This window comes from Pleurodeles waltl, chromosome 4_1 (genome assembly GCF_031143425.1).
Source record: "Pleurodeles waltl isolate 20211129_DDA chromosome 4_1, aPleWal1.hap1.20221129, whole genome shotgun sequence".
NCBI lineage: Eukaryota > Metazoa > Chordata > Amphibia > Caudata > Salamandridae > Pleurodeles > Pleurodeles waltl.
In genome coordinates, this window is record NC_090442.1 from 788,853,126 (window position 1) to 788,880,570 (window position 27,445).

Consider the following 27,445-nt stretch of genomic DNA (forward strand, 5'->3'; position numbering starts at 1 on the left):
TCCAGAAGTTGCTATGCAATTATTTCCACAAGCATAACAATTGTGTTGGATTCTCACAATGCACCAAAAAAATGATGGAAGGCCATGCTTGAGCAACTCCACAATTTTAGCCTCTCTGTGATATCACAGATGGGAATGAGAGAGCGTAGCTTAAATATTACATATATTAGATGTGAAATGCTTATATAAATACCTAACAATGCTGCATATAAAAAACAATCATAAAATATTATTTGCTTAAATGTATTCTCAACATGATTATAAGTGTGAAGTTACTATTGTGCACATAAACTAATGTCGACTGTAAGAAATAATTGCTTGCATTATGATTAATTGAATATGTTAACACCTATGAAGATTGCATTTGTATTAGAACCCATAGGCCTTAAGTTAGCGTGAGTTGAAGTTTTAGCCGTGTAGTTCTCAAATTAAAGCATATTTTTCTGTTTTCCAGTGTGCTGACTCGTAAAAGGCCATGACCCAGCATGTGTTCTTTTCCTTTGTTTTATTTTGCAAGATTTGCCCTGTTCCCATCCGCATGCTAGCTGCCTTAGTATAAGTTTTATACGTTTTGCAACAAATGTAGAAATATTCAAGGACATTTAACCATGGAAAAGAGAACTTTTGACCTGAAGAACATGCCAAGGAAATGACATCCTCCGGATGTGCCACCTACGAAGACGTCAATTATGAAGACCAATCAAAGCGTTATAAATTATCGTGGGGTGACAATTTGGATTACCTAATGTATAATTTGATAGGCTAAAGATAATGGGGTATAGCGAATATCCAATAGAATTTTGGGGGAATGTATTGTGAAAAAGGGATAAAAACTCATGACACAGAACAGTTGTTAGAATTAGGGAGGGAATGATATCGATTGTATCCAGAAACTCTGTCACTCTGTTTGGTGATTTGAGACTTAGACAAAACCATCTTCATCCATAGACAGCCCCTTTTCACTTCTCCTCCTTACTCTACTCTACTACTCCAATAAAGGTGTGGTTATTCATGGCTGAAAGGTCATGGTTGCGCCAACAGTTTAATAAATGTCTTTATGCAAAGTAAAGTATATTGTGGTGATATATGTTGATAACGTCATTGATATATTGCTTGACATATTGAACAGTTATCTCGTTCTATGGTGTCTCACCACTGGGTCAAAAGATTCATCGGCCTAAAACGAGTCCTGATGTGTATCAAATTGAAATAAAGGGACGCGTTAACAGGAACAACCATGTGAACTTCAGCCAAACTGTCAGGCCGCACTTACTTTTCATTGGAACACAAGCAACACAAGATGGATTTGGCATCATCAGTGGGATACGGGTTAAGACTCTAGGAGGAGCGTTGCCAGTACCCAAAATGGGCACACATATTGCAACAGTGCCCTTCTGTAAAAGCACACAGAGGCTAAAAGCTATGAAATGGAATCTTAGTAGATGAGATAATCAAAAAGTTTAGCTCGAACATTTCAATTTTCTGTTGCCTCTGCAGCCGCGGCTCCATCATTTCCATCATTACTTCAAAATCCTTCATTCTAAATTTATTGGGAATTCGAATCTGGTATTTTGATGCCCTCCATTACCAACATCGTAGGGATCTGTACAAAACTATGTAAACCACAATAATATTGTAACATCCCTATGCAATATGGAAATCGGAAATCAACTTTACTGCAAAAGATTCCAGTAATCTAGTCCCTTTTTCAGTGACAAATTCAACCATGTTTGAGGTGCTGAAATGACTCGTCGAAAAACTGGATGCAGTGATACAGCACATCTCAATTAAAATCCAGTGCTTATGGGCCTGATTTAGATACGGGCAGATGGGTTACTCTGTCACAACAGTGTCGGATATCCCGTCTTCTTAAATCTATGGGATTTAGATTTCAGCAGACGGGATTTCCGTCACCGTTGTGACGTAGTAACCCACCCGACAATATCTAAATCAGGCCCTATATTGGGGTTTCACCTCCATTTGGGATGTGGGCTGAATGAGTTTTTGAAACTGTCGTTTCCATTTGCAGACATGAGTGTGACACAACCATGAAAAACGATATCAAACCTCCATAGTTAATTACCTGATTGAAAATTGCTTCAATATGGTGCAGTAAATCTTAAGGGACTGTAATATACTTAAAAAATTTGATTCCCTTTGCTTTTTTCGATATATAGGACCTAAAGTCTTTATGGAATAACATTTCCTGCTGACTCAGTGATACTTTTTGACAAGATAAAATATTCTCAGAGGATAAAAAGAAATATCTCATCCCATTGGGTCACAAATATTAGAAACCTTAGTTTTCGGATTTCCCCCTTCATTGATTTCTTAAATACTTATATGCATAAATCATGTTGTATAGGTTGTTTTTACAAATTGTAAAAATCAATAAAGACTTCATGGTAGAGATTTTTTTTTACAGTGTCCAAGAGCTCTGTGTGTCACAACCATATCCAGCTGTTTAACAGTATCATATTGTGCTACAGGAAACGCTTTACATGCTTGTAATGCAGACTTGAGCTTCAGGCAACTTTTTTTTTATTAATGTTGCACAAAAATAAAAAATAAACACAATACTAACGAACACACCAGCTATATTTTAATTTGGTTATTTACTTGTGAAGTTTAATAAAGTGCTTTAGCGATACTTTGCAATTACTTTGGAGTGCAGGAAACAAGATCAGTAACAACTAGAACAGCATATGAAGTTGATCTAGATGAGGGTAATTAGATAAATGGAGGAGTACGATACATATTTGTTTTTCTGAACTTGCTAACTTTAATGACTGAGCTTAGATCAGTGGTTCCCGACCTTTTGACTTCTGTGGACCGCTGCTTTACCATTACTGGAAGGTGGGGACCACGCTGAATCATTATTCGAATCTGAGGACCACCCCCCACTCAGTCATTACTGAAAGCGGGGGATCTAATTGGTTAATATTGTTTAATTTTCTAAGCAGTCGTGGACCCCTCTTAGGAGGCTTTGCGGACCCCCAGGGGTCCCTGGACTACAGGTTGGAAACCACAGGCTTACGTTAAGCCATCTATAAAGTTCTGTTTTCAGAAGTATTTGTTTTTTAATTAGGAGGTTGGATTCTTCCCTGATAGAGGAATTAATTCCCCCTCCCAGAGTGTGCGTATACATTGGTTCTCATTCAGCATCCCAGCCCCTCAACCCACAGTTGAGGGGGTAAGATGCTAAATGAGGCTGAACAAATAATCCAGTAAAAACAGCTGCTGGGAAACTCTGTTATTGCATAGTTGCAAAGTAGTGTTGGGTTGTTTTACCACAGCACTATGAGCTTCACAGTTTGGAATGGGGAATAGCATAATGTTTTGGTTTAAGTGATCAATAAAAGTGAACACTTCCCCACTCTGGTCTGCTTCCTCACATAAATACCTCTTATACCTCTTGGTGATATTTAGAGGACTTTGCCGAAGGAAGTTACTGTGCCCATGCATAAGTTGCACCAATCTCTGAATGGGTTATGGGCAGTCTTTGCAGATGATGCGACATTTAGCATGGAATTCAGAAGGGGCACCTTCGAGTTTCTCCTGTTTCCAGTAGGGAATTAAGGAACTTAGAGCCAGATGTACAAACATTAGGAATACCAATTTTCTAGTTGTGATTCTCTCCAAATGGTAATTAGGAAATTGGTATTCCTAATGTATAAAACTCATTAAGTTTCATTTAGGGATTCCTTGTGGGTTGCAAATAGACCTACCTCAAGAATATTAACGAGGTAGGAAGCAGTTTGCAACACATTAGGATTTGCAGCCATCACAGTGATGGTGGGCTGCTGAGGTCAGCAGATCACCATGCCTGTGATTGCTGTTAACAAAGCAATCTTTTAAAAAAAAGACCATTTTGCATAAAGGAAAACAGGATGCGTTGTTTAGAAAGAAAAAATGAAACCTTGAGGTTTCATTTTATGAGAGTAGTTAGTGGCCCGTGGGACCACTGTCTGCTCTTAAACAATATTTTTATTCACATTCTCAAATGGGAAGGGGACTCATGGGGACCCTTTCTCCTTTGCGAATGGGTTACCACCAGTTTTAAACTGGTGGTGAAGTATTACTGTTTCGTGCCCGTAATTTGATTGCAAAACAATACATACCATACCTGGTTAGAAATGGGGTTTCTGGTTGGCTAGGGTATGCACCCAAGCCAGGCAGAACCCACCCACTCTAGTCAGGGCAAGGGAGTTAAACGTCCAAGATAACCCCTGCTCACCCCCTTGGTAGCTTGGCACGAGCAATCAGGACTAACACAGAGGCAATGTGTAAAGCGTTTGCACAGCACACACAAGATGTACACCACAAAGTAAACACAACACTGAGCTATGTAAAAATAAACTGTATTGCACAAAACCTAATTAAACCAACATTACACGTCAGTAATACCCTGCTACCTTAGCAGTTGTCAGAATGTTACACAAGTTACTAATATTCTGCAGGAATAAGCAGTTGTCACATTAGAACAAGTAAGTACTCAGGATTCCTCAACATAAGCAGTAGTCAGGAATCACAGTAAATAATGTACGCACTTGTCATAAAAATATCCTATATGTCATTAAAAGGAACATTATAAAATGTTATCACAAGTCAAAAAATACATATCAGCATGTCATGCCAATAAAAGGAACATCAGCACACATATGTAGCATCATAAAAGTAGGTAGGTAACATAAAGCACCCTCAAGGTCCATACTAAGCTCAGAGAGCAAATATATCCCCAAAAGGAGCTGGTTTTATGAAGCAAAGGCACTCCTAGTGCCTAGAAGATCCAAATGGGGCCCCCGGCGTTCCGTGCGCTCCCTAGGGGTCCACTTAGTTGATTTGGGAGAGAAGGGGGGTGACCTGCACCTCCTCTGACTTTATGACGGGCCTCTCCGGAGGCCCACGATTTCTGGGGGCCCCCTGGGCCTCCACTGGCTCTTCCCCAAAAGGGGGGGGGGGGCACAACAATGGCAGAAAATCAACAAGGGCTTCCACCCCGTCTGCCCTTTGAGGAACTGGTATCAGCCCCTGCGAGGGCCAAAAAGGAAAGAGTCCCAAGGGCGGGGGGGGGACCTTTGATAAGGCTTCCAATCCCCCTGCCTGTTTAGCAGCACAGCAAGGGGCCTGGAGGGGCGAGGAACCTCCGACGAGGTTTCCTTTTCCCGCTCTACTTCCAGATAGGCCCGCCCGGGCCACGGTGGTGTGCAGGCATCAAGGTAGGTGCCTGCGTGAGCCCCTGGGGTGCCTCTTTGAGTGAGCTTTGCTTCGGGGGCACGGTAGGAGCAAGCTCGCTCCTTAACTTGAACTAATGATGCCCCGGGGGTCCTGGGAGAAGGGCGACTCCGGCATGCTGCAGACAGGCAGTCTCCCGGGTCGCGGCGGTGATTTTTATCGGCACAGGAGCGCTTTCCAAAGCACGATGGCACTTTGGTCCAGCCCGGGCCACGGCGATGATTTTGGCGATCGAGGGGTGCTTTTCAAAGCGCTAGGACCACACCCTTAGCCCGGGTGGCGGAGGTAATTTTCAGCATGGAAATGCACCCAGAAGCGAAAGGGGGCACAGAAGAGCGCTCTCCAAGCGCTAGTAATATATAGAGGCAGCACTCCTCGTGCAGTGAAAAGCTACAGGGGTCTGGTGCCACAGCACCCTGCCACTGGAGACAGAAGGGAGGGTCGCACAGGGCTACCAGGCCCCAAGGACAGGCCAGCACAAGGGATGCAGATGGTGGCAGTTCCTCCTAGTGACCAGGCAGGTCACAGGTCAGCACAGCAGCAGCAATCCAAGGTGGTTCCTGGTGAGTCCATTCAGCAGTGTCCCGTGTCCAGTTTCAGGTAAGTTTTCTGGAGGACCAAGAATGTCTAAATTGTGGGAAAAATTCCCCTGTACTTATACTAAGTTTACAGTGTTTTTTTACAATGTGGAGGAGAGGGGGTTCCAACCAGTTAGAACTGGTTCTGGGAGTCCCCCTTCTCTCCTCCAGCACAGGCTCCAAACATCAGTGGGGGGTAAACGACCCTATTGTGGGAGGCCATGGCACAGCCTTTACAAATGCAGCTGTGCCCCGCCTCTCCCTTCTCTCCGCCCAGGAAGACTATGCAATATGTAGATGCACCTCTGTGACACCTCCACCCTCCCTGTGTACAGGCTGTCTGAAAAGTATGCACAAAGCCCCAACTGTCAGTCTGCTGAGACGTGGATTGGGGGCAAGCTGCAAAAACACCAGAGTCATAAGCACAGATAAATGTGCACTTTCTAGAAGTGGCATTTCTGTAATAGTAATGAAAAATACACCTACACCAGTAAGCAGCCTTTCTCATCACTATTAAAACCATACCAAACATGCCTACGCTACCCCTCCTAAATCAGACAATACTCCTTACACATAAGGCAGGGCATTTCTAATGCAATCCTATAAGAAGGCAGCACTTACAGCAGTGGGAAACCAAGTTAGACTCTTTTTCACTACCAGGACAGGCCACGCAATCTGGCACATGTCCTGCCTTCTACATACATGGCACCCTGCCCATAGGGCTAGCTAGGGTGTACCTTAGGGATGACTTACATGTAGTAAAAGGGGAGTTCTGGGCCTGGCAAGTAAATTTAGATGCCAGGTCCCTGTGGCAGAAAACTGCGCAAACAGGCCCTGCGCTAGCAGGCCTGAGACAGGTTTGAAAGGCTACTTCAGTGGGTGGCGCAAGCAGCGTTGCTTTAATTTACAGGTCCTGGGTATAGGGATACCACTTTACAAGGGACTTATAGGTAAATTAAATATGTCAATTAGGTATAAGCCAATCATACCAATTTTACAAGGGAGAGCACATGCACTTTAACACTGGTTAGCAGTGAAAAAGTGCTCAGAGTCATAACGTCAGCTAACAAAAGTCAGAAAAATAAGGAGGCAACAGGCAAAAAGTCTGGGGAATGACCCTGTAAAAGGGCCAGGTCCAACAATACCGATTCGGTAATTGGAAGGGATGGCCTAAACACACCCCTACCAAATCTCAAATGCAAAATGTGATTTGTTAACAAGTTACCAAATCACATTTTGCATTTTGTACATTTAAAAAAGCATTTTTCCATCACAACCAACCAGATTCACAGAATGCTTTGTACATCTGGCCCATGGCCTCAGGCTAACCTTTCTCTAATTTCTCTAATACCCTTAAGCTATAGCTGTCTGTTGCAGACCGCAGTTTATCCAGTACATTAACAAACTAAGAGTGTGCTTTGGGTCAGAACCTCATTCATGACTGGGTGGTGTTTTTGCCCATTTAAATTCCCTGATTCAATAGCTCTCCTCCCTATTATTGTAGTTGTCTAGCTCCTGAGGCTTTGCTTCTTTACTATGTTTTTTGATTGGATGAGTTACATCCTTCCACTGCTGATATCAGGTATGTGTTCCTTTAGCTCTTGACATTTAGAAGTCTATGGCGGAGACCATTCCACTTACCACTCATCGCAAAAAAGATAGCTCTTTCTCTCTTTCCCCACAACATAGACTTTTGTTCTCTCTCCCAAGCGTGTGAGAGCTCCCCACTGCTCAATTGCCCTCCTGTCTCATTCCTAGCCCCCTCTCACTATGTCTTCCCCATTTCTTCCCAGGCTTTTTCACCCATGATGGCTCTGCCCACCACCCCCTTGCCCCACTATTGGCTTTTGTCTATGCTTGCATTACTGTGGTGCAAGCAAGCACAGGCAAAGCAAAAGCTGTGAGGCAGCCATCAGATGGTGTTTACATTGCACTTGACACAACTTCATGGTCATCTTGGAATTCTATAATAAATAATGCAAAAAACAGAATCCCAAGACACCTACTACGTTATTTTTAGACACAATATGAGGACCATCTAGCATCAATACAAAAGTAGAATTCCAAGAAGGTCACCCAACGAGTTTGGCTCCGCCAGTGCTTGTCCAGCAGAAGCACTGGCACAGCTAATACCAGCCTTGGGAAAGTTAGACTAATTGGCTTCGCTCATGATTGTTAAAATATTGACTTGCACATCTGGTCATGCTAACTTTTCTTTTACAATTGGTTTCTACAGCAGCCTTTTTCCAAATAATTTAATAAATACATTGGGATGTACCTCACTGCAGTGTATTTTGTCGATTTTGTTTGCGTCCCCATTACCTTCATTTTATCATCAATACTGAAACGTGTCAAATATGTGCTCTGTTAGCCCATCCTCCACTTCTGTGAAGTGAAACCTTCACCTCTTCATTTCTTATCTCTGAATTCATGAATGGATGGAAATGTATTGTTCTCCCAATAAGACACCCATATTTTGCAAATTTGCCTCTGGACATTACTTTTTCAATGAATTAGATTTTTCTCAGGACCCTTGACCTTGTCAGCCAATTCCACTCCAAACCACGCTGTGTTTTCTTTTGAAAAGAGCCCTTATTTGATAGTTAAAAATAAGTGTTTAAGAGTCTCTAATAGTTTTTTTAATGACCATTACAATCATTGTGCTTGATGCAAAGCCCTCAAGTCCAGCCATATCCTTTCATGTACTACATATTTTTCAGACATTTGTATAAAGTGTCGGTGGTTACAATACATGTTCCCACAAATAAAGCATTAAAACAACGAATGAGCAACTGAGCTAAGGACATGATGTTGCCCGTTGCATCACATAAACAAATGAAACGGGACTCGAAAATTCAGAAAAGAAAATCATCGTACATACGAGAGCAGAAAAGAAAATGCAGAACAGCAACATGCAGGGACTTACTGTAACAAATCCTTGACTCGCGATATAACCACCAGAACATGCAGAAGTAAGGACTCGAGAACCTGTCTATGATATCTGAAAGCTGCAAAACCTCTTGAGCCTGTGTTGATTTGGCACCTGTTAACAACTTTAATGAAGGAGACCAGACCCCAAACATATTAGATGTAGCTCTCTCCAAACTAATATTTAAAAAAAACAATACATGAAAAGAAGCTCTGAATCAGTGGTCTTCATTTGTTTCTTTGTTAACTTGCCTTTCACACCGTGCTTCTGCCTATTACAGCAAGGAGCAATGGCCAGGCCATTTCACCCATTGGTTCTCCTTGCTGTGAGTGATGGTATTTTGCCTCTGCACAAGTGCACATACATCTACAAAGTAATGCAAAGTAAGGTGAGGGCACAGCAGCTGCTCACTACTACCAGGCGGCAATCTTTGAATAATGTAGTTGTACATGGTTATTGGTTTACTATTTGATATTGGTTAACATGTTGCTTTTAAAGATGTGGGCCATCTTGGGCTAGTACACCAAAGAACAATTATGCCAAAAGCATTAAAAAAGTGAGCACCCATCATTGAATGATTGAGACATTATTCATCACTGGTTTACTGTTTCAAAGTGGTAACTGTCGTAAAGACTCTCGTATCTCTACAAGACTGCTGGATTGGGGCGGCGGCACCTCTGCTTGTAGGCGACGGAGTCACTCCTACCCCAGGTGGCAGCTGTTGGCTCAGTCCTTCTGGCTCTCTAGCAGCACCTCACCAAAACCCAAATAGTAAAGGTGATTTCTGGCAGACTAGCCTCTTAGGGAAATCGTGGTGCAACAACTCTTACCCTTTTCTCTTGTTAGCAATAAGTCTCTTACACACACAGACAAGAAAGAAGATGCAGGATAGTTTTCATTACATTTATAGAGAAGACTGAAATCTACGATAAAATGCATGACCTGCAAAGATTAGGATAACAAAATCAGATTTGTGAAAATAAGCAATGTTAATATGAACAACCCCAACATACTGCAAAAAACATGAATGTGCAATTTCTTCCCTAAAGAATATTTTGTACGCTAAAGAGAGCAAGGAGTGACAAACCTAATCTGCCCATGCCATGTCCATGAGAAGCGCCCCAACACCTGTTACCTTAGGACAAAGTTGGCCTCCATTCTCCAAAACAGGCTTCGTAGAAAAGCAAAAGTTGAGGTCTGCTGCAAAGTGACGTGCAGTATAGATGGAATATCCTTGGTGGAAGCCCCTCTAATGGCCTTAGTCTTACAAGGTGTTTTTATAAGGCACACGTTATTGTTCGTGCAGACATCCTGACGTGTGTATCTACCTAAACGTTAGATTGTGTGTGCAAACCTGAATTGGGAATATCATAACAAAATGCCTGACATGTTCACATTCTGTTCTTTGTCAACATAAAGCAAAAGAACATGATGACAATCTAATACATACATTACTGTTACTCTTTAACGAAATGGCAACTGATTATAAAATAAATACATTTCTTCTAAAATGCAAGCAGTGCTAACATGAATAAGAACGAATAATAAAAACAGAGCATGTTTTCTAGGTAAAAGGGCACAGGCCTGCAAGCCAAAGCTAAGCTAAACTCCTGTACCCAGGCAAACTAAAATGGACCCACAACATAACCACTTTCCTTCTAAAGATATTGGCTATCTTGGAACGGAAAACTGATGATAATGTATTCCAAAACTATTGAAAGACAGGGTGGCATTTTTGAGCGGTTTAGCCATATTTTATTGAATCAAAATGGCAGAGATGTTGGTACTAAACACATCGGCCATCCTGGAACTGTAAATCGATGATAAAGAATGCCAAAACCATTTAAAGATGGCCAGCCATACTTGCACCAGCTTCGATCGGCAAAGTCATTAGTTCCGCCACGTGTTACCACATCAAAAACCAGACTTATTGGTTTTGGGGAAATTATTTTTTCCACGGTCAGTGTATTTCACATCTTAATCTAAAATAGGTACAGAGGGATCGTGTTTATCTGAGAAAGAAACGTGAGAGTGAGGGGAAAACTAGGATTCCAAAGAGTATTAAGTATGGGGAAAGTCATTCAGACCTGGACTATTTAATGGAGCAGTAGCATTTACCATACAGAATTGGTTGTTCTAGCCATCTTTGCCCTCATCCGAAAGTCTCAGACGTTTTATCCCCTGTAATTCTTATCACTGTAGTTTCTAGTTTGTATTTTTCAGTGTTTGTATGCCGAGAACCCACAGCCTTGTTATCATTAATATAGTTACAGTTTACTGTTTTCACTGTTTATTTTTTTAAGAGAATGGGTTGGTTCATCTTCAGCAGATCATTGGTTATTAGTTTTTATACATTCGGTACCACTGAATTTTGCTGATGACTGTGTTTTTGCAGTGTTTACAGAATACATAAAAAATTACATTTTATTGTCATCTCTAACATGAGGTGCGATACATGGTGGCTCACAGATAAAGTTATAGCCCATTCGCTGTCATGGGTAGAAGAAGAGCAAGGAAAATATCAACAGACCTTGGCTCTGCAGCTTTTCTGCTTTCAGAAGCAGGGAGAGAGGTTGAGTTGGATAGGAGAAAAATGCAGAACCTTGGAGTTTGTTATTTATATGTTCATAACTCTGAACAGTCCCTCTTTAGTCGAACCCTGAGCTGACCTATAAGTTTCACCTATATCTATGACACAGCTATCCAACTTGCATCACACTGGCAGGCCAAAAAAAGAAGAGTGGCAACCTCCTGGAACCTAATGTCACAATATATCGAAAAGAGAATAACTTCCTTCAAAAATCTAGGTAGGTATATTTAGTATTTTAAGGGCCCCACCTACTTACCTTGAAGATATAATAGTAGTCAATATAGTGGATGAAATATTTTGTATGTCTAGAGTTCGATCAGGGCTAAACCACTACTTGAGGTAATCTAAAAAACATAGGTTCCTCATCTCCTAGCCACTCTACTGCCAGCTGGTGACACTGGAGGAAGAATCTCTGTACTGTGACCGTGGTGTCAAACTATTCAGATTGTGCTAACTACTAATAGAAACCACTGTATACCTGCACATTACACCCGAGGGCCATAGTTTGTTTAATGTGAGTGTAAAAATGTAGTTGCTGTTTGAGGGAGTTGAAATCCCACTCAAGCGGCTACCACAATCCTTGTCAAGGTGTGGTCACAAGCAAACCCCGAATTAACCTGCCTCAACCCGCTTTCTTGGGCTTAGACGGGTAGCCTGAGAGACAAACAAAGTGGGTAAGGCAACTGTTAAGGATTATTGTATGACTCAAATGTCCCCGACCCAGCGCCCTATTTTCTGTTTGTCCATAATGCGTTTGAGCGAATGCTCTTAACCCGCTTTAGAATGGGGTCTCTTCATTGGATGCTGTCCTTGCCCCAAAGACAGTTTTCCTCTAGTGTTATTTGCACCTGTCCCCTGGGATGAGCACTCACCACAAACGCTGTTGCACTTTGTGTTTTTTTGTAAGTATTATGAGCCCTTTAAAAAATTGTACTTGATACCGCTGTTACAAAAACAAAACTTCACCAACTGTAGGGCCGCCTTGCTCTTCCTTCGCCAGTTAAACGATTATGATGTATTCTGCTCAGTGGGCCATTTCCTGACAAGAGCGGTGGCCTGGCTCAAAAAGATGCAGTTTAAATTTTTTATGATAACAAGATGTGATGATTTGTTTTTTGGGGGGGCTTTGGTCGTTTTTTACGGATAATGTTTTTATACTTTGTATTGTGTGTGACTCTTTTATGATCTATTTATTTGATAGAATAAGGACTATTAATTAATTCAATACATTTTAATAAATGAAACAAGACCAAAACAACATAACTCAAATTAGTAGAACCAAAGATATGCAGTTTTAAAAGCACAAAGTGGCAACTGTGGTTATCTGGTTGTGCCAGACTGTGGCAAAGTCACAAGTTCAAGCCAACCACGATGGAGCGCTGCCAGCTCTTGGCACCCAGTTAGGCGCACTGAACAAAAATAACTAAAATTCTGGTTGCAGGGAGTTGCAAAGTCCTTGCATTGAGTTGCGCTGGCCCTAGCCAACAAACTGTTGACGTAGGGCTCCCAATGTGAGGTCCTGCGCCAAGATGCATCATGCAGTGAAGTCAGTGACCATCAACAGGAGCTTGAGACGCAAGGTCCTGCGTCATCGTGGAGGAAGCTACTAGGGCTTGTGAAGAATTGTGTAGCAATGCATGGGCACTGAGGTCGGGGTGCGTTGCACGGGTCGATGCTGGTGAAGCTACTGAGGCTTGCAAGAACTTGCATCGAGATGCTTTGCACTGCACCAAGCTGGGCTGGTTTTAGGCATTGACATGCGTCATGCCTGATCAGGCTTGCAGAGCTGTCAAGAGGACAAGGGGTCCTGTGCCAAAGATGAGTGGTGCAGAGAAGCTTGTTGTGTTCCTGTGGCTTGAGAACAGGAGTGCATCTGACTTACCCTTGGAGATCCTGGAGTCCTGGGGTACACAGGCAGGTCATTTTCAGCAGGTCAGCGAACATCAGAAGAGTCCTGGTGCAGCAACAGCAGTCCTTGGGCAGCAAAGCAGGACAGACCTCACAGCTGAACAGCTCTTCTTCCTGGAAGAGTCCACATGTCCAGAAGCGACCTGAACAGTTGGTGTCTGAGATCCAATATTTATACCTGGTGCCTTCTTTGTTGTGGGAGAAGCTTCAAGAGGACTTCCTTTGAAGTACACATGTTTCCTGCCTCCCCTGTCCAGGCTCCAGACTAACTACTGGGGGTATGCAGCATTTGTGTGACACAGGACACAACCTATTCAGTTGCAAGTGGGGCTGTGCGGAGGCCCATCCAGACCCACCGACGCTCTCTGTTGTGTGCAGCTGTCTAGAAGGAATATGCAGAGATAAACTGTTACCTATACCTATTCATGTGACCCAGAGACAGGGTGCAGGCACAAAATGGCTAAGGCAGGAAAATGCCAAGTTTCTAAAAGTGGAATTTTCAAAATTGTGAGTTAAAATCTGACTTTACCATTACAGAGGGTTCTTCGTTACAATTTGCTAGACCTGGCATCCTTGGAATGGTCTCCCCTGAACTTTTGCCTTCTGACCTCCTGTTTCCTGACTTTATTATTCCTGGCTTTAGCACTCTGGGCCCTTTACCACTGCTAAGGTACAGGTGCTCACTGCTTAAAACATGGTACCACTGGCTTAATCACAATTGGCATATTTGATATATCTGTAAGTCCCTGGTAAAGTGCACTACCTGTGCCCCAGGCTTGTAAATTAAATTCTACTGGTGGGGCTGCAGCACTGATTGTGGAACCCACTTCAGTAGCCTTTAAACATGACTCATGCCTGCCATTGCAGAGTCTGTGGATGCGGTTTTAAACTGTCATGTCAACCTGGCAAGTTAAACCGCTTGCCAGGCCTAAACCTTTCTTTTTAATACATAAAACTCACCATTAAGGTAGGCCCTATACAGCCTCAAGGGCAGGGTGCAGTGTGTTTAACATGTTGGACATGTTGGACATGTACTTATAAGTTTTACACGTCCAGGTTGTTAAAAACTCTTGAATTCGTTTTTCACTACTGCAAGGCCTATCTCTCCCCTAGGTTAACATTTGGATTGCCTTAAACATGAAATGCTAGTTTGGAAATCAATGTGCTATTGTCTTATTCACAGAGGGCCTGAGAAAGTAACCCAGAGGACAGTACACAGAGAACATAATTTCTGCAAAGTCGCACAGAAGAGCAAAGATGGATACCTTCCTATGACCGTGCTGGGAAATTGCCTGGATGCTGCAGATGTCTGTCATATGATGTGCCTTGATTAGTCAATTAAAATCTTTTGATCCATATGGCGTTATCAATGAACAAATCATCATTCACCTTGGACTAGTTTATTGTTTTCAGTTAGCTGTAGTAGGAGAGACCCCTTGGACTTTGAGAAGTGCAAACCTCTTTGCTCTTGCCCCGCACTTTCCAAATGCTTGCTGAGAAGACTTAGATTTTCTTTGACACATGAGAAGACCCTTGACTTTGGTTCTGAGATGCTGATATCTTCCCTTTTTACTTACTTTTTGCCAGCCTTAGTTAGCTTAATTTTGCCCCAGATTCAATTCTTCCAATTTATTTTTGTCCTTTGTTTCCTTTTAGGGTTGAGCGCTCAAACGCTCTAGCCTTTTGTAATTTCTCTGTGGGCTTTTAACCACGCCCATCACTTTCATTGGTTTGTGGGCTTGCGTTTTAAAATTCACTTGATTTCTTTAGTGAAAGGCATGCATCCATCATGCCTTTTCCAGTGTTTAGCCCTCCTCGAGTGCACCGGCCAACTACTGAAAACATACGAGGTCCATTGTTTTCTGCATGGTTTCTGGACTAGTTTTTCTTTCCTACACAGTGCGATCTCGCTGGGTTTTACACTTAGTGACTAGAGCTCTGATTTTGAAAGATGATGTTAAATCTGCACTCTGTATCATGACCTTGCATGGATGCATATTTTCAAATAGCAAGAATTCAAAACTCCTAGAAACCTGCAACAGCCACACGTTTAAGGAGTACTCTTTGAGCGTTTTGTGAATGCCAATTAGGACCACGTGAAGAGCTTTCTGCATGAATAATGGAATATTGTGCACAATTGGGAATTGGAAAATGGCCTCGTGTTTGTGAAGAAAAACATTTTTCATTTTCTTTTTCTCCATGGTAAATGTTTTCCTCTACGCTTTTACTCCACCTCTGCAGAGAAGCCTCTGCCCATCCATCTATCAGTTTTAAAGGTGTCCTGTCCCGAGTGGCTCTCTGGAACTTGACATGAGTGAATTTACACATTTCCTGGGAAAATGTTCTTGAATGCCCTCAAACTTCAGACATTGTGGGTATTTACAAACTTTCCAGTAGTATCCCCACCTCGGAATTCCATTCTCAGGCCCTGGAATAGGATTCACTCATGCCTAAAAACCATTCTGTCAGAACATTACACATGTGTAGATGGATTTACGAGTGCAGTTCACCTTTTGTGAATTTCACACGTAAATCAAGCTCCTTGAATGTGTTATGTTGAACTTTCAAGTACAAATGGCTTTGTGACCCTGCCATCTTTGTTTAAGAGCATCTGCATGCTTGTTAGGATTGAGCGCGTAAGCGCTCTAGTCTGTTGTAATCTCTCTGTGGGCTTTCCACAATGCCTACTCTTGCTATTCATTCTTTTTGTGTCTTAAATGCTTAATTTTTATTGGTGCATTTTGTGAAATCTCCCTTCTTTGTGTGCTGAGTTCCCTCGCCAGGCATTTTAACTAAGTGAACATTTCTGTTGGCCATCACAATACATCACGCTTCCTTCGGTTACGGCGTGTGATAGCCCCTCGCCTGGCTTCTGTTTGCCTTTCATCCCAGCCGCGATCCTTTCTAGACATTCAAGCAGGGAGCCAATAACTCTTGTGCTCATGGCGGCCGTGGCACTTTGAATCGGTCTGCTTCTGTCAAACGTTTTACTTTTCATTTTCAATTTATGTGGCAAGAAAAGTCCAGTTAGGAATTTACAACAGTAATAGCTAAACACGAGCAAATATGAGACCCATTGCATTGGAAATGCTTGTTACCTTTTGTCCCCATATTTTGTAGCCCAGCACATGCCAATAAGTAACGTAATCTTTGAAGGATTCCTCATTGCAGAGCTAGCTAATTTAGATGATTCCTAAATTGCTAAAAGTTTGAATAGAGTTGGTAAGCGTTTATTTTCAGAGCACCAGATTTAGCTTTTATTGTTTTGCATTCCATTAAGTGAGTGTTTAGTTTGTCTAATGTTGCTCAAATTTAGGATTATGATCATGGTGGGATGCCCCACCACCAACCGTGCTGGCAGTCAACGGAAGACCGCCAGTGGCGGCGTTCGGCATCCCGCCAAATAATGACACCTGGAGGCCTCCAGGTGCCATGCTGACGGTTGGTGGCGGGGGTGAATGCTGCTCCACCCTTACCGCCACGTCAGTGCAGACACCGCCACGCCTAGGATGATGCATTCATAGGTGTGGTGGTGTATGGAGAGGCGTCGATGGCGGCAGAGCAGCATCCAGGGAGCCTGTTCTCTCCCGGAGCAGTGCAACAGAAGGGGTAAGTGCTGTCCGAGAGGGAAGGAGAGAGGTTTGTGTGTGTGTGAGTGTGCAAGTGCATGGGGGTGTGCGTGAGTGTATGTGTGGGGGGATGTGTCTGAGTGTATGTATGCATGTGTGCATGTAGGTGAATGGGTGCATGAGGATGTTGGGCGTTGGGGTTTGGGGGGACCTGTATGTAGGGGTGGGGGATGGTGAGGGTCGAGCTGGGGGGCCTACATGGGGTTTTGGGGGTGGAGGGTTGGGGGGTCGGTTTTCGGGATTCGTGGGTGAGGTGGATCTAGGGGATTGGGGCGTTGGGTGGGTGTAGTGGCAAGGGTGGGTGGCCTGGCGTGTCATATACAGGTGACAGGAATGAGTATTCCTGTCACCCGTATGCTTTCTGCCAGAGATTACCTGATTCCCTGGTGGGGTATCCCGCCAGGAAATCCCTGGTGGAAATGGAATCATAATCCCACCACCGGTCCGGTCTCCACCGCTGGGTCGAATGTGCCTACAGTAGGCCCGGCAGTCGATTCTGGCCTGGCGGTGGGTGGTAGTGAACTGGCTGCTCTGTGTTCAGAATATGGTGGTCCGGACTGCCATGCCGTTGGCGATAATGACTGCCACCCCCGGCGTGGCGGTCCAGACCGCCATGTTCATAATGACCACCTTAGAGTCTTCCAATGTTTGGTCACCTTATGGTGATACTGTATCTTTATAATTTGTTTTTGGGAAATGTTTACATTAACCTGAGTATTAATCTGAAATAAAACCCTTTATCTTTACTTCCGATTTGGGTTTTCATTGTGTGGCCAACGTTGGTAGTACTGTAAATTAGATGTTGACTGATTGTGATTTTAACTTTAACCGCTCCTACCTCCTGCTTAGGGTGAAAAGATTTGTTGACCTCATTTAGAGCATACCTGAAATGCTCCATCAGCTCATACACATACTTACCAATATTCTCAGGGTCCCAACCTCTCTGTAATGAAAAATGAGAAACTATCATTTGGGATATGTAGGATAAAAGATGCTCTCTATTTGGATCACATTACAAAATGTGGTCTGTCTGAGTCCAGCAAATAATGTTCCTGAACTGGATAAGTATGAGGTGCCGACAAATCATAGGCTGAAAAGAAAGCCGTAACAGAACTGAGCCCCTGTACACCAATTAATTTAGAGCCAATGATATTGTGAATAACAATTTAATGAAACTATTCTAAGTCATCTCGTCCACTAGCCTATCAATGGTAAAATGACAAACCTAAAAAGACTAAGGATATTCTTTTAGGCATAACAGCTCTACTCTTTCTGGGGTTTGATCACTTTGAACCTAATTATGAGGTTGCCCCATGAAAGCACTAAAGAGAAAGAAAAAGAAAATTATTCTTAATTATATTGCAGTTCAGCCAACGATTCAATTCCAGATCACAGCCCAACACCCCAGACCCAAGAGTGAAGCACAGAAGAGGACATATCAGTCAATATACATATCTAGTGCACTTTGTAAAGACAACAAAAACAAATGAAACAACTATTTTACATTGCAATCTAACTCCCATCTTTCCCTAAAATCATATAGTCTAGTCCACCTATCATAAGTGGAAGATACATAAATTCACTTCAAATTGTCTGGATAACACCATGAAATCGGAGACAACTTCATGTATTTCCAAATATGGAAGCTGTCCAACTGGATGCGCCTCAGTCTAGGGCCAAAGATCCACCTGATTGAGATGGCTGCCACCACTAGGCTTTTTGACCTCTGGGAGTGCTCTTTGACCTCTCTTTGGAACTTCTACTCAATGTTGTCATGAAAATCACCTTATTCATGCAATGCATCTTTAGCTCACTTTCTCTTTAGTCCACTTGCACCAACTGTCAACCCATGTGCAGATGGTGATATGCTGCATCAGTACGATTCTTTAAGGATGTACATTTGAATTTCCACACAAACGTTCTCTGAACACCAAAAGGCCAAGCTCTTTACAGTGTGATTGTTCTTTGGTTTTAAACACTCAAATCACATTACAAAGGCAAATATGTCTCTCTGCTGGATCCCAACCAATGATTGATTCGAATAAAATACCGACCTGCAGGTCTCTCTCTCTTTCTAGAGTGTTTACTGCAAAATGTGGTTTAACAGGCAGTCCCTCTGCACCCAAGACTTTATCCTTAATTTGTATCCAACCTCTGCTCTGAATGGAACAGACAACATGAGTGACAACAAGAGAATTGAAAACACATCTGTTCAGCTCTGTCTACAGGTTCAGTTATCTATGCTGTCCTGCAGCATAACAGTTCTATACTGCGGACCCTTCCTACTTTAGAATACTAATATTGTTTCACAGCTTGGTGGGCACTTACAAATTTTAGGAATAAATATTGAAAGAAATAACCCCAGTCCACAACATGCCTTCTGTTAAATAGCTAATGACAACACCATTCTGACAGCAGCGTTTTAAACAGTCCTCTATTCAATATTGTTCAATTTCATTTGTAAAGCAACCACTTTTTCAGCAAAAACTAGCATGCTTGTTTTTGATAAAATATAATGTAAACACCAAGCACTTTTCGTGCAGGGATATGAAAATCATCCTCATATATTCTGTGTCCATTTTCCAGCACATAACTATATATTGGCCAGAGAGTCGTGTTTGCATTTTTGTAGGTTAGATGATACTCAGGTGATACCTACCTTCAAATTTAGATTTCTCCGCTTCATCATTAGCATTTTTCATTTGAGTGATAACATTGTCTCCAATTCTGTACAAAATATTTCTATGGAATTCGTATGACGAAGCAAAAGTATTTAGTTAGGTTCTAAGTATGCTCCTGAATTTCCAGAAGTGCATTTCCTACTAGACAAGATCAAACACTTAAAAAGGCTGAAAGACAAAATGTAGAGCAGTATAATGTGCCTTAACAAATTACAGATGTGTGTAGAAATACTACATAGAAAGATCTAGGAAACCACACTAGTGGTGCAGAATGGCAATCAATTGTAGTGAACAGAAGAGCCATACTTGGAGCATTAGAGGAGCAATGGATAACTAACCTAGGTAGACTAAAATAATGCAAACATTCTAGAAGGTGCTAAATTAAAATGAGGACCATGGCCAAATGCAAAAGCATTTATTGCTTAGAGTTGACATTGCTTCTAGTAATGGTCATTCTTAAAAAACACAATTCCACCTGACCTATGGAGCCTGAACAAGGAAAATGCTGTCAGAATCTGACATCTGTCCAGATAAATCAATGTCTTTTTACTTGGCACACAGAGGGTTGGACGCAAATCAAGCTAGGCCTTTGAACAGATTTCTGAATGTAATACAATAATTCCTTCTTAAATATCCATAATTATATTCAATATAAAATATGTGGTTTGCTCTTTTTTTAGGATTTCAAAATAGCTATGCGATTAAGTTGCAGTCATTGCCACATGCTAATCAACATACTTAATTATGTAGCACCAATGAACATGTATCTGCTGAAAAGTACACAATATAGAGGGTATCTTAATCTGAAGAAACTTAACAAATCCCACAATATTCTTGAACAATCAACAATTTACTTAAATGCTCCTATGCCTCTTGCAATTTGATTGAACGCTTATGATTTTGTTCAAAAAGAACATGTCTCCTACCTTTTTTATCTGAATGCATGGGTTCTTTTAACAGAACAGCATCATTTGCCAGATCCAAAAGGACAAAACCTGTCTAGAAAGACTGAAGTCTGACATTCGTTTTTAAAAGTAGGTGCAGGTTGCTGCTGCCATCTAGGCAGAAGTAACACAGTGTTTCAATTACCGTCAAATGATGATCAATCTTCACGTGAGGCAGAACCACATATCATGAAGTTACATAGGATTTGTAAGTACAGCTAAATGACTCAAATGAGAATGCACATATACAAGTCAGTAGTTGGAGTTCAGTTCTCATCTGTGTAATGGACGTCAATTGAGGTATACGTTCATTGTTTACAATGAACAGTACTGAAGACGATTGATCAGCATTAGGTTCCATTTTTTAATGTAGAGAGAGGGTATGTAAACTGTGAGGGGATGAAGATTTCTTCAGAACCCTAAATATGTTTCCTGTACCATCAATCAGTTTATATCCAAGGCAGCAAATTCTGAAACAAATCGGTGGAAACAGAAAACAAAAATGATCTCAGGGAAGAATATATACAATTACAAGGACTATGCAACGAAGATCATGATGTCACCAAGACTGCTTTATGTCATTGCCCTAAAATTTCAGACTTCTGTTATTGAAGAAGGTAAAGTATTTTCAAGATGTTCTCTGAGTTGAAAGGATAAGCACACTTGATTGTTTCAAACACTTCAGAAGTCCAGTAAGAGAGGTGTGTGCTTCCTAAATGTTTATATCTACTATGGAACACTTCATTGCTTGTTGAATGACATGACTTTGGGAAAAATATGGCAGAAAGAAGCCAAAAACACCTAATGAATCCTTGGTTCAAAAAAATACATTTGGTGAATGCTATTGATGAATCCTTACATATGTTTTTTGGAATGAGATACTTAAAAGAGTACTAGTAACTAATGGTAGTAAGCAATGCAACAAGTACAAATTTGGGGATCCTCGGGATAAGATTATTATACTCCTGCAATAATCAGCTGATTTTCTCCAACTGAATGTAGAGGAGAGTTGATATATTTGATTTAGCTGTGCAAACAGTTTCATCAAGGACTCACTCATGTTACAAATGATTTTGAAGCTTAAAAAGAACAGAGTTAGTCCTTGAACAAATTAATTTGAATTCATAAATCTGAAGAGATCCTGGAATAGTTATAAGGACATATCTTTCAAACGTCATGCTTTCCTGCACACTAGGCATTTGTATAGATAAATCAAACAATAGCTTAAGGAACTGTGTTACCTATGGTAATTATGATGAGTTCAATTTTAAAGTAAGGGTCCTTAAAGCAAAAACCTGTAAGGTACTGCTACTATACACCCTTTTCAATGACTTATGTAGGCTGGCTGGAGTCGGCTAAATGTTTAAGGTGCACATCATAAAATATACTATCTGGACATTTTGCTAGAATGCCCTACATTGAGATGTTGCAAGACAACATTGTGATTGTGGGCCAGATTTGATATCCCTCCCAGGTGTTAGATAACAGATTGCCTAAGAATTACGTCATTCATAGACACAGATGCCAATCTGCTGTCAAGGGGAATGACAATTAAATTCCCTTGCATGACTGGTGTAGTCGACTTATCTTCAAACACGAAGACTGGATTCAACACATGCTCATGCTTGTCAGCTTTGAAAGAATGTAGAAATTCAATCTTACAGAGAGCACATTTTAAATTTTCAGTGAAATCAGGGGTAATTCCTAGGTAAAGACTGCCAATCAAATGCTTTGATTTTTAATCTATTGGATGTCTACTCAGTAAATCACTGTAAAACACATTAGCACTAGCAACGTATCTGCTTGTTTTCCTCCTTTCTTTTCACCATTCAGTGTAAGGTTATTTGCTATGCTGTTTGTGGGTTATTTTAATTATACTACTGGTTAATGTAACCATTAATCATTATGCTTACTTTGTACAAGGGGATCCAAACAATATTTAGTTGTTAGCTTCTTCAGGGCTTCCTGGTAGACCTTTATTTATTATATATGTTTTTCATATACAAATAAATGCAATAAAATGATAAAAAAATAGTTTTTAGAACTTTTTTTCTAGAATTACGCATTCTGAGACTTGGGTCTCAAGGATGGATCTTGCCAGAGACACAGCATGTGCCACATCACAAAGAACCCTTAACTTCAGAAACAATATTGTTGTCTCTTATGACTAGGTGGGTAAACAATTGCAGCCTACAAATAAAAGGCCTTTTGCTGGTTTGATTTTTTTTTTAAATAAAAGACTAGTGCATTACTTCAGGTATTTTAGTTGTGATGCACAATTCTCAACAGGATGATACAGGATCTGATATATGGTATAGGATGCATTTAACCCCTTAGCTGCTGGGCCTCCCCCCAACCTCGTGCTGAGCCCTTTTTTGGCTATTTGGGGTAGTTCGCGCTTAGGCTTCCATAACTTTTTGTCTACACAAGCTATCCACACCAAATTTGTGTCCTTTTTTTCCAACATCCTAGGGATTCTAAAAGCATCCAGAGTTTGTGGGTTCCCCTGGAAGAGACCAAGAAATTAGCCAAAATACAGCTAAAATTTTGTTTTTTTTCATAAAAATGGGTAAAAGGGCTGCAGAAGAAAGCATGTGTTTTTTCCCCTGAAAATGGCATCAACAAAGGGTTTGCGGTGCTGACATCACCATCTTCCCAGCTTTCAAGAAAAGGCAGACTTGAATCCAAAAACCACATTTTTCAACACAATTTTGGCATTTTACTGGGACATACCCCATTTGTACTATTTTTTGTGCTTTTAGCCTCCTTCCAGTTAGCAACAGAAATGGATATGAAACCAATGCTGGACCCCGAACAGCTAAACATTTCTGTAAAATAGACAACATTCTGAATTCAGCAAGGGGTTATTTGTGTAGATCCTACAAGGTTTTCCTACAGAAATTAACAGCTAAAATAAAAACAATATTGTAATGGAGGTAAAAAAAGAGCCATTTCTGTCCACGTTTTCTTCTATAAATCTTTTCAGCTGTGGCAGATTTTTGAAAGCAATATATTGTTATGTCTGCTGGAATCTTCTGGTTGCGAGGATATATAGGGCTTGTAGGGTCATCAAGAATCCTAGGTGCCCAGAGCCAATAAAGGGGCTGCACCTCGAAATGTGTTTTCATTGTATCCCGGTACACAGCAATTAATTTGGTGAAATATAAAGAGTGAAAACTATGTATCAAGGAAACTTTTGTATTTCCAAAACGGACACAAAATAAGGTGTTGAGAAGCAGTGGTTATTTGCACATCTATGAATTCTGGGGTGCCCATACTAGCATGTGAATTACAGGGCATTTCTCAAATAGACTTCTTTTTTATACAGTGCCTTACATTTGGAAGGAAAAAATATAGAGAAAGACAAGGAGCAATAACACTTGTTCTGCTATTCTGTGCTCGCCCAAGTCTCCCGATAAGAATGGTACCTCACTTGCGTGGGTAGGCCTAATGCCCGCAACAGGAAACGCAACATGGACACAGCTCATTTTTACATTGAAATCTCACGTGTTTTTTTTAAAGTGCCTAGCTGTGGATTTTGGCCTCTAGCTCAGCTGGTGCCTAGGGTAACCTACCAAACCTGTGCATGTTTGAAAACTAGACACCTAGGGGAATCCAGGATGGGGTGACTTGTAGGGCTCTCACCAGGTTCTGTTACCCAGAATCCTTTGAAATCACTTTTACCTCAGATTTCGGTGCTGCAAAGTTCTGAAATCTGAGAGGAGCCGCAAACTTCCTTCCACCCAGCATTCCCCCAAGTCTCCCAATAAAAATGGTTCCTCACTTGTGTGGGTAAGCCTAGTGTCTGTGACAGGAAATGCCCCAAAACACAATGTGGACACATCACATTTTTCCAATGAAAACCGATGTGTTTTTGCAAAGTGCCTAACTGTGCATTTTGGTCTCTAGCTCAGCCGGCACCTAGGCAAACCTAACAAACCTATAGATTTCTATAAACTAGACATCTAGGGCAATTCAAAATGGGGTGACTTGTGGGGCTCACATCAAGTTCTGTTACCCAGAATCCTTTGCAAACATCAGAATTTGGCAAAAATACACTTTTCCCTCAGATTTTGGTGCCACATAGTTCTGGAATTAGAGAGGCGTCACACATTTCCTTCCATCCAGCATTCTCCCAAGTCTCCTGATAAAAATGGTACCCTACTTTTGTGGGTAGGCCTAGTGCCCGCAACTGTAAATGCCCCAAAATGCTAAATGGACACATCAAATTTTTACATTGAAAACTGATGTGTTTTTTGGAAAGTACCTAGCAGTGGATTTTGGTCTCTAGCTCAGCCGGTACCTAGGAAAACCTACCACACCTGTGCATTTTTTAAAACTAGACACCTAGGGGAACCAAGGATGGGGTAAATTGTGGTGCTGTGAACAGGTTCCATTACCCAGAATCCTTTGCAAACCTCAATTTTTGGCAAAAAAACACTTTTCCCTCACATTTCGGTGATAGAAAGTTTTGTAATCTGAGAGAAGCCTCAAATTTCCTTCCACCCAGCATTCCCCTAAGTCTCCCAATAACAATGGTACCTCACTTGTGTGGGTAGGCCTAGTGCCAGCGACAGGAATAGATCACACAACGGTCAATGTTGGTCCTTACATGAGGGCAAGTGTTGACCCTGGGGTGATCCATTCCTGACGGAGACACAAGATACAGGCACTCAAGTGGGGTAGCGTTTTTATCAGGACAGGTGGGGAAACACTGGGTGGTAGGAATTTTGTGGATCCCAACATATTCCTGTAGTTTGTGTTACAGAAATGCAAGAAAAAATGAGTTTTTATTCAACATTACACTTTTGAATGGTATTCTGGGTAAGACAACTTTGGGGAATCAACACAAGTCACACCTCTGTGGACTCCCCCGGATGTCTAGTATCCAGGAACGTCTGGGTTTGGTAGGTTTCCTTATATGGCCGCCAAGCCCAGGACCAAAAACGCAAGTGCCTGCCTTACAAAACCAGTTTTTTTGTGATAGATACTTTTGATGTCCCCACAATACGATTTGGGTGGTGGAATTTGGGGCTGGACTAAATTGGAAAGCTCCCAAGAGAGCACTCTCTCTGTGCTTGCCGCCGCATGCACCTGCTCTCTGGGTTGGGCTAACCCGCTATTGTCCCGCTGCACAGACTGTGCTTACGAAGGTACAGCAGGACTGTCCTCATCACCCCCCTCATAATCAATGGAAGAGGAGTTATCGAAAGGGACTCCTTCAACAAAAAAATCACTCCTAGAGTCTGTGCCATTTTCCTATCCCTCAGATGCTGTCTCAGTATGTGCTGTCTCAGTCTCTGATCCTATGACAGAGCTGTTCTCTATAACCCGAGTGAGGGCTTGAGCAGCAGTCATCCAATGAGATGCTATCTCATCTACTGGCTAAACAGTTGCTCTAAAACACTAGCCTATGTAGACAGTCACAAAATTGCTGGTGTGTGTGTGTGTGTGTGATACGTGCAACAGTAGAGGTCACCTTACCTTCGCTTCTTCCTTCAATCAGCACGTTCTTTCAAGACACTCAAAAAAGTCTCACTATTACTTCACCTTGTCACATACCAATCATCAAAGTCTTTAGCCCCTCTAGCGCCCAGTCCAACAATCATTACTGGTGCTCCCACTCCCATTACCTCATCCTCGGATTCCCCCACTACCACCCAGCAAAAGTGCCCTTCATCACTCCATAGCCCCCGCACATACATTTGATTGGTATTGTAGAGCAGGTAATGGCTGACCTTTTTATTTATTTATAAGTTTATTGATATTCATCAGAATAGAGATGGCAAATAACAAAGCAGCCCATCGAACAGGAAAAGCGTAATTAACACATTACACAGTCCCAGATCAGTTGCCAATAGGCCTCGGCCACATTCCGAAATTTCTGCGATAAGCACAATAGGGTTCCGTTTCATGTCACTTCGACAAGCCCCCACGCGATACCTTGGCCCCATGCTCATTAAATGTGGTAAAGTCAAAGTCCAGGGACAAGCAAGCAGGAGCAGGCGTTCGTAGGACTAAACACATCCATAATCAACTGATAGAAAAGGAAAAAGATCACACTGGGAAAAGGGAAAGGAGGCAGGACAGCAATAGACCACACTGAGCAGCCATAACCCGAAAAACGGGGCGACAGTGATCAAAAACGCCAGAGATGCAGCCAGCCGATGCCTCCAAAAGTCTCACTGCAGAGATTCCAAAAAAGAATGCAGCGGACCCCATATATGCCTCGGCCGGGAACCCCCAGGGACCAGCTCCCAGAAAATCAGCAATTGTTCATGACAGAATGAAGCATCACGCAGCCAATCCGAGCTGCGGGGTGCCCAGCCCGACCCCAGCAGATCGCAACCCTGCGCTTCGCCAGCAACAACAGTAGGCCAACCAACCTCCTGTGAGCCGGCGGTACCAATTCGACACAACCCAGCAGCGCAAGTTTGGGGGAGAAGGGAAGCTCCAAAAATCATACGAATCACCTCCTCAATCATACGAATCACCTCCACCCAGTAAGAGTGAACACCCCCCACAACAAGGTGCAGAAGATCAGCATCCAGAGCTCGACACCTCTCACAATTCGCATCCACGTGCAAGCCCATGGCATGTAAGCCTCTCAGGGTATAATACAAGCAATGCAGAAACTTAAAGTGTATAAGCCGTAGTCTATAATTGGGTGATAGAGCTCTCATATGCGTGCAACACTTCCGCCATACCTCCTCCGATATAGGCTCACCCACATCAACATCCCAGCGAGCTCTCACAGCCAGTGCAGCTCCGCTCTGCTGATCCTGCAAACAGGTACATAATTTAGTAATGAGCTTTCGTGGCGACTGCGCCAGACACAGCACCTCTAGAGCCTGAAACACCAGCGGAGTCTCCGGAAGGCCAGGGAAGCGCACATGCAACATCGCACAAACGCGCAATACATGTAGGCTATGCAGCGCAGTGTCCAGCCCA

General features: G+C 42.2%; 1 protein-coding gene across 2 annotated transcripts in view; it reads left to right on the forward strand.

The window, feature by feature from the left end:
* Window positions 1–2,544, forward strand: part of LOC138288179 (apoptosis-associated speck-like protein containing a CARD) — a 52,068-nt gene extending 49,524 nt beyond the window's left edge. For both annotated transcript variants that reach the window (XM_069229503.1, XM_069229504.1), the window contains exon 4: window positions 455–2,544. In XM_069229503.1, coding sequence (XP_069085604.1) covers window positions 455–469 — 15 coding nt within the window. In that variant the 3' untranslated portion in view covers window positions 470–2,544. The remainder of the gene's footprint in view (window positions 1–454) is intronic.
* The last annotated feature ends 24,901 nt before the right edge of the window (window positions 2,545–27,445 follow it).